The sequence below is a fragment of the Danio rerio genome, chromosome 11, assembly GCF_052040795.2.
Source record: "Danio rerio strain M-AB ecotype USA chromosome 11, GRCz13ab, whole genome shotgun sequence".
In the NCBI taxonomy this organism is placed as follows: domain Eukaryota; kingdom Metazoa; phylum Chordata; class Actinopteri; order Cypriniformes; family Danionidae; genus Danio; species Danio rerio.
The window spans coordinates 12,975,962-12,993,808 of record NC_141031.1 but is presented as its reverse complement, the minus strand read 5'-3'; the positions used below and the strand labels follow the sequence as shown (position 1 = coordinate 12,993,808).

The window sequence follows — 17,847 nt, the reverse complement described above, 5'->3', positions numbered from 1 at the left end:
ATTTTTGCTAAACTTTTAACTATTTTTTCAAATGCTTGGATACAACACACACAAGTCAAACATACTTTATTCATTGAACTAAGATCACCTTTTCAATATAACACAATTAAACTTCAAATTGATCCCATTTCAAAATGCAACTCAAACATTACATTTGAAATAACCATGTATTCATTTACTTCACGTGATGTTATTATCAACTGATACAAGCACTCCAAATGATGAATAACTGCTGCATTATTGTTGATGTGGGGAAACTGATGTACAATATTACATGTTTAGATGATGAAATAATCAGGATAGATCAAATGACATCAGTTACCACAGAAGATGACCCAACTGCACTACATTATCTATAGATGTCATCTTTATTCATCCTTAGTCCATATTTATGATTTCTTTGTTCTGTGTACCACTTTTACAGACAATGTTTATATATTTGACATCACTGTAAGAAAGCCCAATCACAGCAGACCAATGTCAGGCCTGGATTTACATTGACAGAAGGTTCTTTCCAAGATTTCTGAGTAATGAAAACACCACTGAAATGTAGAGGAGAACCCGTGACCAAATCCACAAGACCAGACTGATGGTAAGACAAAATCCCTAAATAGAAATCTGATATATAGAAATATATGCAAATTACATATGTGACATAATAGTTCATATGAATTTTACATATATAAAATATGTTATACATGTCAAAATATTGCCATTTGTTAAAATATTAGAATTACAAATATGTACATATATGTTACGTATATATATGATCCATTATGTTATATATTTTACCCCTACAAATATATATATATATATATATATATATATATATATATATATATATATATATATATATATATATATATATATATATATATATATATATATATGATATGGTTGAAAAAAATATAAATAATGATTTTTTCACTATTTTAACAAATTATTGACTATTATGACCCTTTATAAAAATGTAATTTGCAGATGGGACCATATATCATGCCATTTATCAGCTTTCTATATGGGGACGTGAAGTGAGAAAAAAATACAGTAAACCTACATTTTGATGGAATGAATAAAACTAGTTCAGTATATCCACTGTCTGCACTGTTTCCCTTTACACTTATAGGCCATAATGAAACCTGTATCATATATTTTAAACAACAATATTTAATGATTGTTAATGATTGTTTATTGAAGCGATGTACATCTTGTGTGCTGCTGGTGATCTAAAGTAGTGTTCCTGTAGTATTTGTATTATAAAAGGATTATGTGAATCAATGATCCTGCAAATGCAAGACTTCTTTAAGGGAATGAATGCTGTATGCAGAACACTGGAGAGTGTTAAAAGTAGTGACTGTTTAGGATTTTGTGTCTAGAGTTTTTTTAATTGACATCAGGGTTCTGAAATTTGTGGCAAAACAATTGGAAAAAAAACTGTAACACATAATGAAGATCAAGGGCAAACAAATAAATGATGAGCTTAGAGAGTTTTAATTCATTTTAACATACAGAGATGAAAATTTGTAGAAAATACATTTAAAGGTGTTTTTAAAAAGTGTTAAATTACTTTAAAACGGAAAAACAAATCGCCAATAGGTGGCAGCAAGAGACCTCTTTAATCGAGTAAAGCTTTAAGTGATTCATTCAGCCACGAATCACTGATTCAGTGACTCGCCCGACTCTATACAGAGTCCTGAATCATTCGTGTAAGGAAACGCCACTGTGTATTATTCAGAGATGGCCAACTGTTCTGCTGTTTATTTTATTATTATCATAGTAATGATTTCACTATTATTAATGAGAAAATAACGCGGAAGTTTTTAGCGCCTTGTCACGTGATCGTCAACATCCATGGCAACGGTTCTATTTGTGTTGTTTTGAACTTCGCTCATTGGCATCTGATCTCGGCGTCCTTCTTGGCTACTGATTCCCAGATTATTGATTGTTGGATACATCGATTGATCGTCTGCTTCTCCCATCATTCAGGTTTGACCCTTGTTATCACACTGTGGTTTGTATTCAGTATGTCTTGTGTTCATTACAGGTTTCAGAGTCGACTCACCTACGACTCGCTCCAGTTTGAGGGCCTCAACATCACTGTGGGAGAGCTGAAGCGGCAGATCATGAGGCGCGAGAGGCTTAAGTTCTGCCAGCTGAAGATCAGCAAAGCCCAAACTGATGAAGGTGAGATGAGGAAAAGCCACTTAAACTATACTACACTAACATTAGATGTGTTATCAGACAGACTTGTAGAAGCTGACATGTGTTATCATGACTCTGATGGTGACATATAGTGATGTTTTGAGTGTTTTAAAATGCTAATGGCACTCAAAGTATACTATGGTAAATGATTATTAATATATAAACTTTATTTTGCTGTCAGAATACACAGATGATGATGCTCTCATCCCCAAAAACATGTCGGTCATCATCAGACGGGTCCCTGCTGCTGGACTGAAGTCCTCAAACAGAAGATTTGTTGGGTAAGTCATGTGAAATAAGCGCAATCGTCCTCTGATAGATGTTATATCAAGAGTTTGAGTCTGTCTGTGGTGTTTTAGTCACACAAGCTCCTTTGTTTTGCAGCCATCAAGCTGGACCATCAGCTAAATCTTCTCAAACAGGTGATTCTTCACTCCTCTCACTGGAGCAGCTGTTGAAGGTATTGAACAAATGATTAATTCACCCCACTGTGCTGCTCTGTATTGAACTGCAGTGTTTGCATTTGAGGCGTCATAATGACATGTAGTGCAGAATATCAATACACAGTGTAAAACACACAAACGAACACACACACACACACACACACACACACACACACACACACACACACACACACACACACAGCTTCTTAGGCAGATCAGTAAAATAAAATTCTAATGTGCAAATGCCTGTGAAACAGACTGAGAATCTGGCTGAGGCAAAGGCATCAGAGGAGGACAAGCTAAAAGCGGTGATGTACCAGTCCAGTCTGTGCTACTACTCCAGCAGGTGAGCGTTCAGACACTGACAGGTTTGGTTTGTGAGAAATGTTAGAGCTGATTCTCATGGTTCTGATGTTCATCAGTGAGGCCATGACACTGCTTGGGCTTCTTCCACCCAACTATGTCTGCTTTCACTGTGGGATCCCAGGACACCACATTAGGCACTGCCCCTCTAAAGGGGTAACTGGGTTTTCTAAGCTTATGGTTGCTGTGAACTTGAGCTCTTGTCTCCATCAGTCAGATTGTTTGCTCTGTCGTTTGACTGTCACTCATGAATTCACAGGGCAGCAGCTCTGCTCCGCATAAGCGCATCCGGAGGAGCACAGGGATTCCCCGCAGCTTCCTGTTGGAGGTGGACGACCCAAACCGAAAGGGAGTCATGATGGACGGCAGCGGCAAATACGTCATTCCCATCATAGACGCGTGAGTAAACTGTACTTGGCATTGCAGCATGTTCTAGTGTTTGTGAAAATCTCACATTATGTCTGCTTGTGTGTGTTTGCGCTCGATCTGTTCAGTGAGGCCTATGCTGCTGAGAAGAAAAAGAGGCCGTCCTTCTCCTGCCAGACCAAGCCGCTGCCCTCCTCTTCCTCAGCTGGTGCAGCATCTTCAGTCCAGGACGCCAGAGGGAAACGTTCCCGTTCCTCATCTCCACCAGAGACGCACGGAGACCAGAAGAGACCACGTCACTGAGAGACCTTCACCCAAGAGACCTGGAGCCGACGTGAGCACAGTGTATATATTGTACATAGTTTATGAATAAAACTGAATAAAGATTATAGCAGCATAAACTGTGGACTGGTTGACCTTCACACAATACAGAAACACAAAAGAAAATGATCAACACATTAAGATAGAAATGATGAACAAACATGCTGCGGGAGAACCAGTGTGCTGTCCTGCTCAGAATCTAAAACTTTTAGTTTAAGTTTATTAAATGTTAATCTGAAAAAAAATAAAACGCTGAACAGCTTTTATAGTATTCAATAGTTTTCCTCATAAAGGGGAAAAGTTCAAGAAACATGAAAGAAAAGGCGGCATGTACATATTTTTAAAAATCCATTGGAATGACAAAGATGTGCATGCTCTAATACAGTGGTTCCCAACCTTTTTCTTTGGGGCCCCCCCCATAAACATATACAAACATTGGAGCCCCCCCACCATATAAATACACACGCACGCACGCACACACATATGTACTGTGTGTATATATATATATATATATATATATATATATATATATATATATATATATATATATATATATATATATGTGTGTGTGTGTGTGTTTGTGTAATATTAATATATAGTAATATGTATAGAAAATATTAATTAATCAGTTTTAACTTGTCTTGCCCTTCAATAAAACCAAAATTTAGGTAGGCTTTGTCATACTGTCTAATCTTTTTCTTCGCCTCTGAAGAATCACAGCATTTACGTTTGTCTGCCATTTTTGTTTTGATTTTGCCTTTACGACACGTTGACAAGCAGATTGCCCGAGTGAGCAAAATTTAAATAATTATTTAAAGTTATTTATTTTAATTATTTTCACTATTATGTTGGAATTTTAAGCATGTGTTTAGATTATTTTTTATTTTTTGGGCTGCTCGATTTTGGGAAAAATCATAATCACGATTATTTTGGTCATAATTGTAATCACGATTATTCAAAACCATTGCCAGGTAAAGTCAAAGTTATTAGCGCTCCTGAGATTTTTTTTTTATAAATATTTCCCAAATTATGTTTAACAGAGCAAGGAATTTTAACAGTATTTCCTATAATATTTTTTCTTTTATTTGTTTTATTTTAGCTAGAATAAAGACAGGTTTAAATATTTTGAAACCAATTTAAGGTCAATATTATTAGCCCCCTTAAGCAATATATATTTTTGATTGTCTGCAGAATAAACTACCGTTATAATGACTTGCCTTATTACTCTAATTAAGCCTTTGAACTGCACTTTAATCTGAATGCTTGTATTTTGAAAAATATCTAGTAAAATATTATGTGCTGTCATTATAGCAAAGACAAAAAGAAATCAGTAATTAGAAATGAGATATCAAAACTATTATGTTCAGAAATAAGTTAATAAAATATTCTTTCCATGAAACAGAAATTGGGCAGGAAAAGGTTTGCTAATTTTCAAGAGGGCTAATAATTCTGACTTCAACTGTATACATACAGTTATTTTCCACCCTGCAAAGGAAAGAGAAATGAATACAATAGAAAAAAAAAATGAAACAAACTGTGCTTTAAGCATCTTCACTGTAAGAAAAACACTTTAGCTACAGCAGTCCTTCAGTCAAGAGCAGCAAAGGTTTTCTCGTTATGTTTGTTTAATAATAATAATAAAAACAGGCGGCAGAAGGATTATATAGCGCGCTGTATCTTTAATGGTTTCTCTTTCACGTCTTTTGATCCTCAACTCGTTTATTACACAAATGAGGGTTAATGTAAATAATCACTAAACACCGCGTTTTGACACCTATTTGACCATTAAAGCGTTCACGTTAGGATGACTTTAGATGTCTGCGCTCCTCTGCTCGTCTCAGTGTGCGAATGAGAGCGAATGCTGACCGGCCGCATGCTTCTGACTGCGTGATCGTGCTGCACACACACATAAGCTCTTTCGCGCTTTTAAGAGCAACACGTGTACAACTGTGGCGAAATATGATGCAATAATCATTTATCTCGATTAATGCTTTTTTATAATCGTTTGAAACCGAAATCTAAATCAGATTTTCGATTAATTGCAAAGCCCTTTATAATAGTGGACCATTTTTATGCCTTTTTCTACCTCAATACTTATTCTCTCCCGCGCCCCCCCTGTGAACTCTGGCGCCCCCCTTAGGGGGGCGCTGACCCCAGGTTGGGAACCACTGCTCTAATAGGTCATTTTGGCTGTGTTCATATGGTGTCCTTTGGTGGTTTCTATTGCTGTTGTTGTTTACTGTTCAGCTGGCTTAAGCAAATAGATTTCTTTAAAATGTAGCTATTAAGGGAAAAAATAATGTATCTTTATATATATATATATATATATATATATATATATATACACATGGCCTCACTGTAGGAAGGCTGCTGCTGGGAGTCCCGACTGGGTCAGATGGCATTTCTGTGTGGAGTTTGCTTGTTCTCTCCGTGTTCATGTGGGTTTCCTCTGGGTGCTCCAAACCCATGTGCTATACTGTAGGTGAATGAATAAACTAAATTAGCCATAGTGTGTGTGTGTGTGTGTGTGTGTGTGTGTGAATGAGGGTGTATGGATATTTCCCAGTACTGGGTTGCAGCTGGAAGGGTATCCGCTGTGTAAAACATATGCTGGATAAGTTGGCAGTTCATTCCGCTGTGGCGACCCCAGATTAATAAAGGGACTAAGCTAAAGGAAAATGAATGAATAAATTGATTGATTTTATTTAACAATTTTAACAAAAATATACAAACAAGTCCAGTTTGACATTCATATCTTAAAAACTGTCGAGGATAAAATACACAATAAAGCCACAGGCTGATTTCCATCGTGGTCATCGATATTCTTAAAAAATGAACGAGCAAATCATAAAGTGCAAACATCATCAGCTCAGAAACTCAGCACAACAAAAATCCTCAACTTCAACCGTAAAACAGCCATTTTTAATTTCCTCTCTAAAAACTCTCAAATTGAATCTCTTTAAAACTCCTCGGCAGTATATTCCAAGCAACAGTACACAGAAAAGACTTTCTACCTGTTTCACTCTTAAATCTACAAGGACAAATACCCCTGCTACTCGCTCTTGTAGAATGACAGTGTACCTCACTAACTAAAACTTGATAAGTAAATATTTTGGGACCATTTTCTTTAAAATCTTAAACACCATCACCAATTTCAGAAAAGTGACCCTTTTTCCAACTTTTAATAAATTAGTTTGACTATAATATTCATTATTTAAATGTGTCAGTAGAAGTACTTTGATAACAATTCTGCAACTTATTTTGGGCCGTCTGCAAATTATTTTTCATTTTTGTGGAACTACTGCTGTACCAAAAGACTGCAGCATAGTCAAAGTATGACTGCACTAATGCACTAGCCAATATTTGTAAAGTTTGGAAATCTAAGAGCTCTGTCTGTCTTGCTAAAAACTTAATTTTAGAACTTTTGATTGGACTATAACAGCCATCTTCTCACCTGTCAAATTACTGTCTGAAATGGAACCTAAATATTTCCCTTCATGTTTGGGTTCATTAATTTGATGCTCTACTTTTACCTCTGATCTGACACATTTTCTCAGTTTCGCAGCTGAACCAAATAAAATAAATTCTGGTTTACACAAGTGTAAGGACAATTTATTAAGGTTAAACCATTAAGAGACTTCCTCAGTTTGTTTACTTATTTTATTTTCAATAAATTCCTTCCTCTCATGAGACACAATTATTGCTGCATCATCCGCATTTAACAAAAGCTTTTTTTGAACAGGCCATTTTCAAATCATTGATGTATATTAAAAAAGCAAAGGACCTAAAACACTGCCTTGTGAAACCCTATAAGAAACGGTCGAATAATCTGAAAATACACCATTTAAATCTACTATTTGACATCTGTTTTCAAGGTAAGACTTCATGCATTTACATGCCAAAACACCAAAACCCATTGCCTTTACTTTTAAAATCAATATCCTGTGATCGACTGTATTGAAAGCTTTTTGCAGGTCTAAGAAAACCATCCCACTTAACTTCCTTTATCCATATCGCTCTTTATATAATTTGTTAAATAAAATAAACTGTTGAATCAGTGGAATGATTTTCCTAAAACCCGATTGAAACTCTACAATACGTCACATTTTAAACAATATTTTTCAATGTGCTAATAAATAACTTTTCCCTCCCTTTTGACAAAGCACTCAAAATTGATACCAGCCTAGAATTATTAACCTCAAACCTACTACCTTTCTTAAAAAGAGGAATAACTCTTGCTTTTTTCAACTTTACCTTGACAAATAGAAAAATTGATAATATGTGTAACCATCGGAGTGACGCATTTAGGGAGTCTTTGAGGGAACTGCACTGGAATATTATCTAACCCTGTTGCTTTACTATTTTGAAGTGTTATTAATTTCTTAAATATATCCCCCTCCTCTATTTTATTAAACAAAACTTTCTAGATTAAAACTGCATTTGGCATAATACTCTATAACTAATTTATCAATAAAAATGCCATTTTGTACTGGAAGCTTTTTAACCGTCAATATCAGGTGGTATTGAAAAATAATTAACAATGTCATAGTCAGATATAATTAAAACAAACATGATGAAGCCAGTAAATCTGGCTGTGACTTACCCGTGTGTTACTTTTGTTTCTGATGGGGTCAAAAATTATAATGTGCCATTTATGTTTAAAGTAAAATTATTCTCTATATATATTTTTTAATTTGATATATTTTCAATTAAATTCAATATATTTCTGTCTAAGGCATATTTTTAAAATATAGACATGAAATTGAGATGATTTTTGTATTTTTGTTTACAAATAAACTTTCTGAAGTCTGCTAGTAAACTTTTAATTATTACTTACTATTAATAATGCATAGTCATCATACATCTCTAAATCTTTATTTCTTCAGTTTTACAGTTAGAAAGACAAATCAAAGTTTAAAAAAAAAAATCTAGTGTAAAAGTCTGCGTCTCTCTGTGTCGCTCAGGCTGAACTGAAGTGTCTATTCACAGGCACGATCCCACTACTGATCGGCACGGGAGCTTTGACCTGCTCCGTTTCCGACCTGGGCCGGTTCACTCCTCCTTTAACGACCTGGCGGTCCCAAGCTCACCCAGGTGCACCATATTGATACCGAACTTAGTGTGGGCACCCGATCGACATAGTCCACTGCAGTCCAGAAGCCTTGAGCTCAAGCGATCCGCAGCCTCAGCCTCCCAGTCAGGGGCGGACTGGGACAAAAATTCGGCCCTGGCACTGTAGCCACACCAGCCCACATTACCACACCGACACAGCCCCACAGACGGACACGCACATTTCCTACTTATATTGGTGTACAGATGGTGAAATAATATAAGCAGAACCATATATATCTAATAGATATTTAAACATTTAATGTATGTGACTAGAACAAAAACAACCTGTTTATAACAAATTCATACAGTAAAACTAAATTAAAATAATATGTGAATCTCGTAGAGTCTGTGTGCTACCTGTTTATACCATTTGTCTGCTATTTATTATAGAAGTAACCTGTGAATGTGTATCAAACACACATACACACACACACACACACACACACGCACACACACACACACACACACACACACACACACACACACCTTTACAAACAAATGGACATGCAGCACTACATTCAGCATACTTTTGTTCATAAACAATACTTGTCATTCTCTGAAGTGTTGTTCTTTATTGGCACGGTCTATAGACTATGTTGACAGTAAACACATTGTCTGATTCTACATCTTCTCATCCATTTTAACTCTGTAACTCTGCAATTTTAATATGTCTGTCTGGCTGTCTGAGATTATACTTGTTCCTCACCCTTGCCTGGCTCTTACTGTGTCCATGCTTTTTGCTGGTCTCTGCAGTCACTGTGTCATCATTATTTGAATCACTGCTTATGCTAGGCTTGACTCATTCTAGTTTTGAAAAAATATGTGCTTATGAAACAATTATAGGTCACCTAAAGAATAAATATTAACAATTATGGCCTATTCTACAGTTAAGCTAAAATGTAACTATGTAGACTTAACTACATTTTTTTGTAATGAGTTCACCTCTACTGTAGAGTTAACTACAAACCCAAAGTACAGTGTGTAACGTTTATTTGTTTTTTTCTACCTCTACCACACTCCTTTCTGTCTCTGCTAGGCCTACCGTAGCATCCTTTCTCACAGCACTGGTATTGGCAATACCCTAGTTAATTAACACAATATAGGATGTAAGGATTGCTGCAAAATGTTTTCTTACTGACTGCTCTGAACATTTGAATAACAGGGTTTCTGCAGGTTTCTTCAAATCAAATTTAAAACATTTCAAGACCCTTTTAAGACCATTATGAATAAAATTTTAGACTTATACAGGGCTAAACACAAAGGATTTTTTCTAATGGTCTGGTAACTTTAGTAAATAGTTTTTGTATTAATTGAAGATAATGTAAAGGGATTAGTTGCTTTATTTTTCCTTCCATGATTAGAGAATTTAATTTGGAGAATTTGCTGAAAATAATGTAACAGCTGTTTTAAACTGAATCTCTTTGCAATAAAAAAAACTGATTTGGCCAGATTGGGTAGCTTTACTTGGATAAAGGGAAATTAAGAACTGTTTAAAATGATTTAAGACCTAACACAATATTTCAGTGAACTTAAGACTATTTAAGGCCTAATATTTATATATATATTTTTAATTTAAGACTTTTTAAGACACTGCAGAAACCCTGTATACAAATTAATACAATTAAGTTATAACAGTTGCACCGAAATGAATAGAATATAAAGCAAAAACGAAAAAAGCAGCAATATTTGTGTGTACCAGCGGATTTGTACATTTTTAATCCTTCATGATATATAGTTATTTGTGAAATTATGCTGAAGTGTTGCTAGTGCTGCATCTCCATTTGTGTGTAAAGGTGTGTGTGTGTGTGATACACATTCACAGGCTCCTATCATAAGGGTTAATTTATTTTTAAATTTGAAGTGTTTCTGGCAATCAGTAATCTCATACCCCTTGTTGATTGTACATGGAAGAGTTTTAGTATCTTTATTTGTATAAGTTTTTTCTGATTCCTTAATTTGTTTATTTTAATTTGTTGTAGACCACACCAACCCACAAGGATACCCAAAGTGATTGATAGCACTTGCATACTCAGTACTTGTTGGAAACGTTGTGGAAAGAATAAAGAGTCAAAATAATTCTGGATAGATTGAATCTCATTTCCCTGACAATGAGATGATTATGTACTGTAACCTATGCATGTATTTAATGTAATAGTTTAAAGACTAGCTATGTGTTCAGAGTTCACAACAAATGCATACAGTACTGTGGCTATAGCTTTAAGTTCTTTTGAATGTTAGAATATATTCCTAGTAGCATACAGCAGTCTGTATAACAGAAATCACGTTAATTGCTGATAATGACATTAAAATGTGCAGGAGTTCTACGCTAAGCTGACAACTGTTAAACACAATGTAACGTTAGTCACTGTGTTTAATGCACTGTCACAAACTGTCAGAAGTAGCGTGAATGGCGAGACATTTACTTGGTATGTTTTAGTATAATGAATTAGAAGTACATTTTCTGTTTTCTTACCTCCTCTACTGCGCTGCTGTCCTCCGACGCAGCAGCCGAATGTTCGTATACATTTCAGTAACTTTATGCATTTGGCAGCGTCTGATTTTAGCCAAGTGGTGCTCGCTGCAGAGCCATTTGGGCAAGCTGAGCTCCAGTGAGGGGGAGCTTGAGCTTGAGCTCCACCTTTTTTGCACTTCTTCTACGAGTGATGTCACTGGGGGTAGGGTTAGGGGTGGGGTTGGTGTACGCATTAAAACAGCTTACAGGAGGCAGAGCGAGAGCTCATGCTCCCCCTCGCTGGAGCCCAGCTCTGCTCAAATGGCTCTGCAGCGACCACCCTCTCGATTTTAGAGCCCTTTTGCGCTCTTTATCTGAGCTTTTCGGCCCTGCCTTTTCTTTTTACGGTCCATCTCTGACAATTAGCTTGTGTGGCACTTATTGTTTGTTTTACATTCTTGCTAGATTTTGATTACGTCCGCGTAACCTCAGATTGGGTCGGCCCCTCTCAAAACCAGCCGGTCGTCGCCGATTGGACCAAATGCTCAACATTTATTATTATTATTATTATTATTATTATTATTATTATCATCATAATATCACATCTTGTAAGAGATAAAAGCTTGTAAAAGCATGTAAAAACAATACATATTAAAAAAAAAAAAAAAAAACCTGACCGGCCCACATTTAAAAAATGATCCGGCCCTTCTGGCATTTGCCAGAATTGCCAGATGGCCAGTCCGCCCCTGGCCATAGGTCACGGTGATAACTTGTTGCAGAAGTATAAATCAGCCTGAACTTTTCACTGTTTTTGACAGAAATGTGACAGTGAAACCCCTATATGACTGTTCATGTCTGTACACGATAAATGATTCTGTGTGCCTTATAGTAGGGGAGAGCGGGGACGAAAGTAACGCTGGACGAAAGTAACAAAGGCCAGATAACATTGGCTTTCCAGGCTATGACAGCATATTTAGCCCGTTACTGTAACAGCAGGGCAGGAGTGGGACTTCTTTTCAGCCCTGCAGTTTCAAGCCTTAGACCGGCCCACCTCTGTTCACGACTGACTATATTAAAATAAGGTCATTTGCAATTCAGTTTCTAAAGACACTATCACGTATTTTTCAAGGAAACAGCTGCATTAGAACTTCAAATGTTTTTCATAAATATGAGAAGATTAAAGGGTAGCTAAATCTCCAAAGCTATACTTTAAACATCACATTGTCCCTTCCTGCAATATCTGACAATATATTCTGTGCAAAATTATTTATAGATATGCGGTCTTTTGTAACGGTGGTCACGCAAAAAATCTAAATAAAATATGTACACCCACATAAGTAACCCAAACAGTATTATATTGTCCTCCTAACACTAAAAATGAAATAATAATAATAAAAATAACACTTTACTCAGGAGAGGTTAGAGCAGCAGCATCACAACACAACATGCTGACCACTGGACCACAATGTCGCTGTTATGTTGGTGAGTTTGGAAGAATAAATAAGTATTGCGCTGGTATCTGCAAGGCTCTTTTAACCACAGTATTACTTTCTATTGATGGCTTAATCTTTTCACCCCTTTTTTATATTTCTGATCAAGTTATGTCAGATTTATTAATGTAGTGAATCATCTGATTTTCATTGAGCAGGTGTAATATTCATTAATATTAATTATTCAAATTTTTTTTTCACTAAGGTGCCGCTGTTTAAGGTCGAATGCTAAATGATCATCATTAACCTGCCGGCTGCGTTTTGCTGCCTGCGAGAAAATAAATAAAAAGAGTGAGGCTATGGTCAAATAAATAAATGAAAAAAGTGCGACTGCTGAGAGTGCAAGCAGCTAGGGACACCGGCCCTCGCGGCCAAAAAACTTTCCCGGTGCTCCCGATTAGCCAATCCAGGCCTGTGTAACAGGTATAGAAATAATAGTTCACTTTATTTATAGAATTACACAAAATGTGTGTTTTACCTGAAGTGTTTATTAAGTATACCTGCTCCTTTAAATTTCTGAGAAAGCTTAAGTTTTCTAATTTCCTGTTCTGCACCCGCCTCCTCCTTTTCTGTACTGACTGCACATGGGAGAGGTGGGTGTCTGCAGCTCTAATTAATCTTAAATCATATTTACTTGACTTTTGAAGCCAGTTTTTATGTTTCAATATTATGTATAACTTTCTTTTTCACATATTTCACATAGTTCGTTATTTTTGTGTTTTCACTTTAATTGAGGTTTTGATTTATATTTGTCTGATTGAAGCATGTAAAAGTGATGAGGGCGAAGACACACTGTAAAATCTGTGCTTTTGTTTACATCAGGAGTGATTAAAGAGCCGTCACAACTGCTGATACCTGTCTGGTTATTCCCACAATAAAAAGAAAACACAATGCAGAACCCTTGATGGAGCTGCCAAATATCAGATGATGGGTTCAAAGTAACAATGTGTAAATTATGTTTAAAGTGAAATTCATTCAATCATTCATTTTCATTTCGGCTTAGTCCCTTTATTAATCGTGTGTCACCACAGCGGAATGAACCGCCAACTTATCCAGCATAAGTTTTACGCAGAGGATGCCCTCCCATGTTGCAACCCATTACTGGAAAACACCCATACACTACAGACAATTTAGCTTACCCAATTCACCTATACCGCATGTCTTTGGACTTGTGGGGTAAACCAGACCAACCAGTGAAAACCCACACCAACACGGGGAGAACTAAAGTGAAATTCTTCTATAAATTTTTTAAATACCACCCGATATTGATAGACCACACTTATGAGTTAGTAACCACAGCAAAACATATTTCTGTTTAAAACATCATCTTTTCAAAATATACTCATTTCTGTTTACAAATAAAATGTCTAGTCTACAAATAAACTTTTATTCATTCATTCATTCATTTTCTTTTCAGCTTAGTCCCGTTGGTTCACCACAGCAGAATGAACCCCCAACTTATCCAGCACCTTTTTAGCAGATGCCCTTCCAGCAGCAACCCATCACTCGAAAAAACTAAACTTTTAGTTATTTCTAATTATTAACACACAGCCATGTCATTCATCTCAAAACCTTTATTGCTTCTTTTTTTTTACTGTTAGAAAGATATATCAGAGTAAAAAAAACAACTAGTGTAAAAGTCTGCGTCTCTCTGTGTCGCTCAGGCTGCACTGCAGTGTCTATTTACAGGCGCGATCCCACTACTGATCAGCACGGGGGATTTGACCTGCTCCGTCTCCGACCTGGGTCGGTTCACCCCTCCTTAAACGACCTGGTGGTCCCGAGCTCCCCCAGGAGAACCATATCGATACTGAACTTAGCGCGGACACCCGATCAACATAGTCCACTATAGCCCAGAAGCCCTGAGCTCAAGCGACCCGCAGGCTCAGCTTCCCAGTAGCTTGGATTACAGGCGCGCGCCACTGAACCCGGCGAGGGCTGAGAGAATCAGAGCTGTGGAGAATCTGATCATCACAGCGACCTCTAGTGGAGGAAAACTGAATGATGAATAAAAACTGACTTCATAGCCTTATGACATTAAATAATAATAAACAGCAGTATGATCACAAATAAAAAAATTACAGTAATTAGTATCAACATAATATTTTTGAACTAAAGATTATTATACCATATTTATTAGCCTTTACAACTCATTTTATGAGTGCCACAACATTCTGTTTTCTGTATCAACTGATAAATTGTAATAAATACTGTAGTATACTTTAGTTTTTTTTACTACAGTAAAAGTGGTTTATTGTATCATAATACATATAGCTGTAGAAAACATATTACAGAATGGGTGATTTGTTTATATTAGGTGTGCATCTGCATAAAACATTACAAACAATCTACGCGCAGAGATAAATACAATATAAAATTCTGAAATAAAATGAACAGAGCTTTGTTGTTTTTCAACGAGTCTAACAGTATTCAGGTACAGTAATGTAATAATCAAATGTAAAATAATACTGCTATTGTCTTTATTTTTTAATTAAATAAAATAATTTGCTATTAAAATGACAAATTATGCAATTAATTAGACCTAAAGCTTTTACAGTCGCAGGCCTCAGAAACACACGCAAACGCTAAATTATAATCCAGACTCAACCTTGTATTTCTTGTGATGTGACTATTGTGAATGATCATTGATGCTGAAATAATGCTCTGGGATAATTTATGTGAGCTAAGGGATAATTGACCCAAAAATGTTAATTCATAATCGTCACAATCATATTTATGTGGTGAACTATCCATTTAAGATTGTGCAAACAGTGAACCTCTGAAAAAGTAAAGCTTTAATGTTTTAATTTTCCACTTAAATACCAGTTCCTCATCTAACATTCATTCATGCAGTGAATAACTATCATTAACTGAGTTACATATTTATTATTCAGTTTACTCTTACTCATCTACTAACTGTGGTGTCAGATGCGGTTTTGACCTCCATCAGTGTTTTTAACATCTATAAGACTCGACAGAATCTCACACAATCTGTGGCATAAATTGATAGACTGTTTCAGCTTTAGCAGCACATCATGCTGAATTACTGATCCTGAGCTGAACATTGTTTATACAAGTACCACAAGTTATTTAATCTGGTCTAAAGACTAAAAAGCTGTTTAATATTAAAGATAAAAGGTAAACTAAAACCACTTTGTCCTCTCTGACACTAAATATGTTTTAGCTGTTTTATGATTTAAAAATTATGTTTGTGATTATTAATCTGCAACCAACAACCTGCAGTATTTTATAATATGGTGGCCTTTAGCGTCATTGTGCAATATATGAACTGTGGATTACACTAGAGGCCACATCTGCATCTGACACCATATTTAGTGACTAAAAAAGTGTTGATTCAATTAGTGAATGAATGAATGAATAAATGAGATACTCACTGAATGAGTGAATGTTAGTCGCTGAACTGCTTTTCTGTTGTCATTTAAAAGCTTTTCATTTCCTGATGAACTGTGGCCTATTTGACGAGATGTTTTGCTGTTAAATGGCAAATCATAAATAATTTAGTTATGAAAATATTGTTTCTATATGTATTAATCATTATATATATATATATATATATATATATATATATATATATATATATATATATATATATATATATATATATATATATATATATATATATATATATCATATATATGAGTCACTGGGCGTTGCAGGCACTGTTATTCAATGGTTCAGATCTTACCTCTCTGACAGGTCATTCAGGGTGTCTTGGAGGGGAAAGGTGTCCAACCTACAGCATCTAAACACTGGGGTACCTCAAGGCTCTGTTCTTGGGCCACTTCTCTTCTCCATCTACACGACATCTCTAGGACCAGTCATTCAGAAACATGGATTCTCCTACCACTGCTATGCTGATGATACCCAACTATACCTCTCTTTTCACCCTGATGATCCCTCGGTTCCAGCTCGCATCTCAGCCTGCCTGTCGGACATTTCACACTGGATGAAAGATCATCATCTTCAGCTTAACCTCACGAAAACAGAAATGCTTGAAGTTTCTTCCAACCCGACTCTGCACCACAGTTGCCTTTAAATAGCACAACATTGTGATTAACTTTCAGTACAATAAACTTTACTATGTGGTTCTAAAATACTATAGTATTTAGTTTAAATAACTATATTTTATTTGGGACCGTACTGCTGTTTATTTTTATCCAAACAGTGCCATAAGACCAATAAAAAGTCAACTTTACTTCATCATTTATCATTTCAGATGTATGGAGAGTCAAGAATCCTAATACCAATCAGTTCTCTTGGATCAAACCTAATGGGTCATCTAGGTCACGAATAGATTTTTGGCTCATAACTGAGGAATATCTGGAGCTTGCGAACCAGGTTTTAATTTCTGCTGCACCATTGACAGATCACTGTTTGATTTCATTAACTTTGACACAAGTAAGAAAAAATACTACTAAGAAAGACTATTGGAAGTTCAATGCAGAACTTTTAAAGGATAAAGTTTATTGTAGTCAAATTAAAAAACCTAATTAGTGAGGTTGAGAATGATTTCTCTTTAAATTCCAGTGGGATTAAATGGGAGTACTTTAAATTTAAAACAAGGGAAATTTCTATTCGGTTTGGTAAACAAAAGAGAAGCGATATATTGCAAAAAGAATAAAGAATAATTCAGGAAATTAATGATTGCTGTAACACACGATATGGTTAAAGATGTGGAAAAGTGAATCACTCTTCAAGCTAAATTAGACAGCATGTATGTAATGAAAGCACAAGGAGCTTTTGTAAGGTCTCGGGCAAAATGGATGGAAGAAGGAGAGAAGAACACAGCTTACTTTTGTCAATTAGAAAAGAGGAGACAGCAAAGTAATGCAATTCATACTTTAGTTATTAAGGATACAATAATTACGGATTCTAAACTGATATCTGAGGAAATATATTCATTTTGTAGTAATATTTATTCTACATCATATTCTGAAAATAATGCTATTCAATTTCTAGAAAAGGTTAAAGATTATATCCCACAGATAGATATTGAATTTAAAGAAATGTGTGATGAGGATTTGAAGCTAGAGGAACTTAAAGCAGCTATTAAAAAAATGTGTTTGGGTAAGTCTCC

At 35.7% G+C, this 17,847-nt stretch overlaps 1 protein-coding gene, 1 long non-coding RNA gene and 2 other non-coding genes across 5 annotated transcripts in view; 1 reads left to right on the top strand and 3 right to left on the bottom strand.

Moving 5' to 3' along the window:
* The window catches only part of LOC147841688 (uncharacterized), a 71,195-nt gene that overhangs the window by 7,315 nt on the left and 46,033 nt on the right, over positions 1 to 17,847 (bottom strand). The window lies entirely within an intron of this gene.
* Positions 1,117 to 3,775, top strand: LOC141376550 (E3 ubiquitin-protein ligase RBBP6-like). Of its 2 annotated transcripts, XM_087273409.1 has the most exons (7): positions 1,131 to 2,184; positions 2,384 to 2,483; positions 2,587 to 2,662; positions 2,903 to 2,991; positions 3,068 to 3,164; positions 3,268 to 3,407; positions 3,503 to 3,775. In XM_087273409.1, exons 1-7 carry the CDS (start codon positions 2,025 to 2,027, stop codon positions 3,675 to 3,677), a joined length of 837 nt encoding a protein of 278 aa, XP_087129535.1. In that variant the 5' UTR covers positions 1,131 to 2,024; the 3' UTR covers positions 3,678 to 3,775. The 2 variants fall into 2 exon arrangements, with proteins under 2 accessions (XP_087129536.1, XP_087129535.1); XM_087273410.1 differs by lacking the exon at positions 3,068 to 3,164 and having other exon boundaries at positions 1,117 to 2,184.
* On the bottom strand, positions 8,631 to 8,927 carry LOC147834731 (signal recognition particle RNA). The gene has a single exon (XR_015503187.1).
* On the bottom strand, positions 14,385 to 14,682 carry LOC147834730 (signal recognition particle RNA). The gene has a single exon (XR_015503171.1).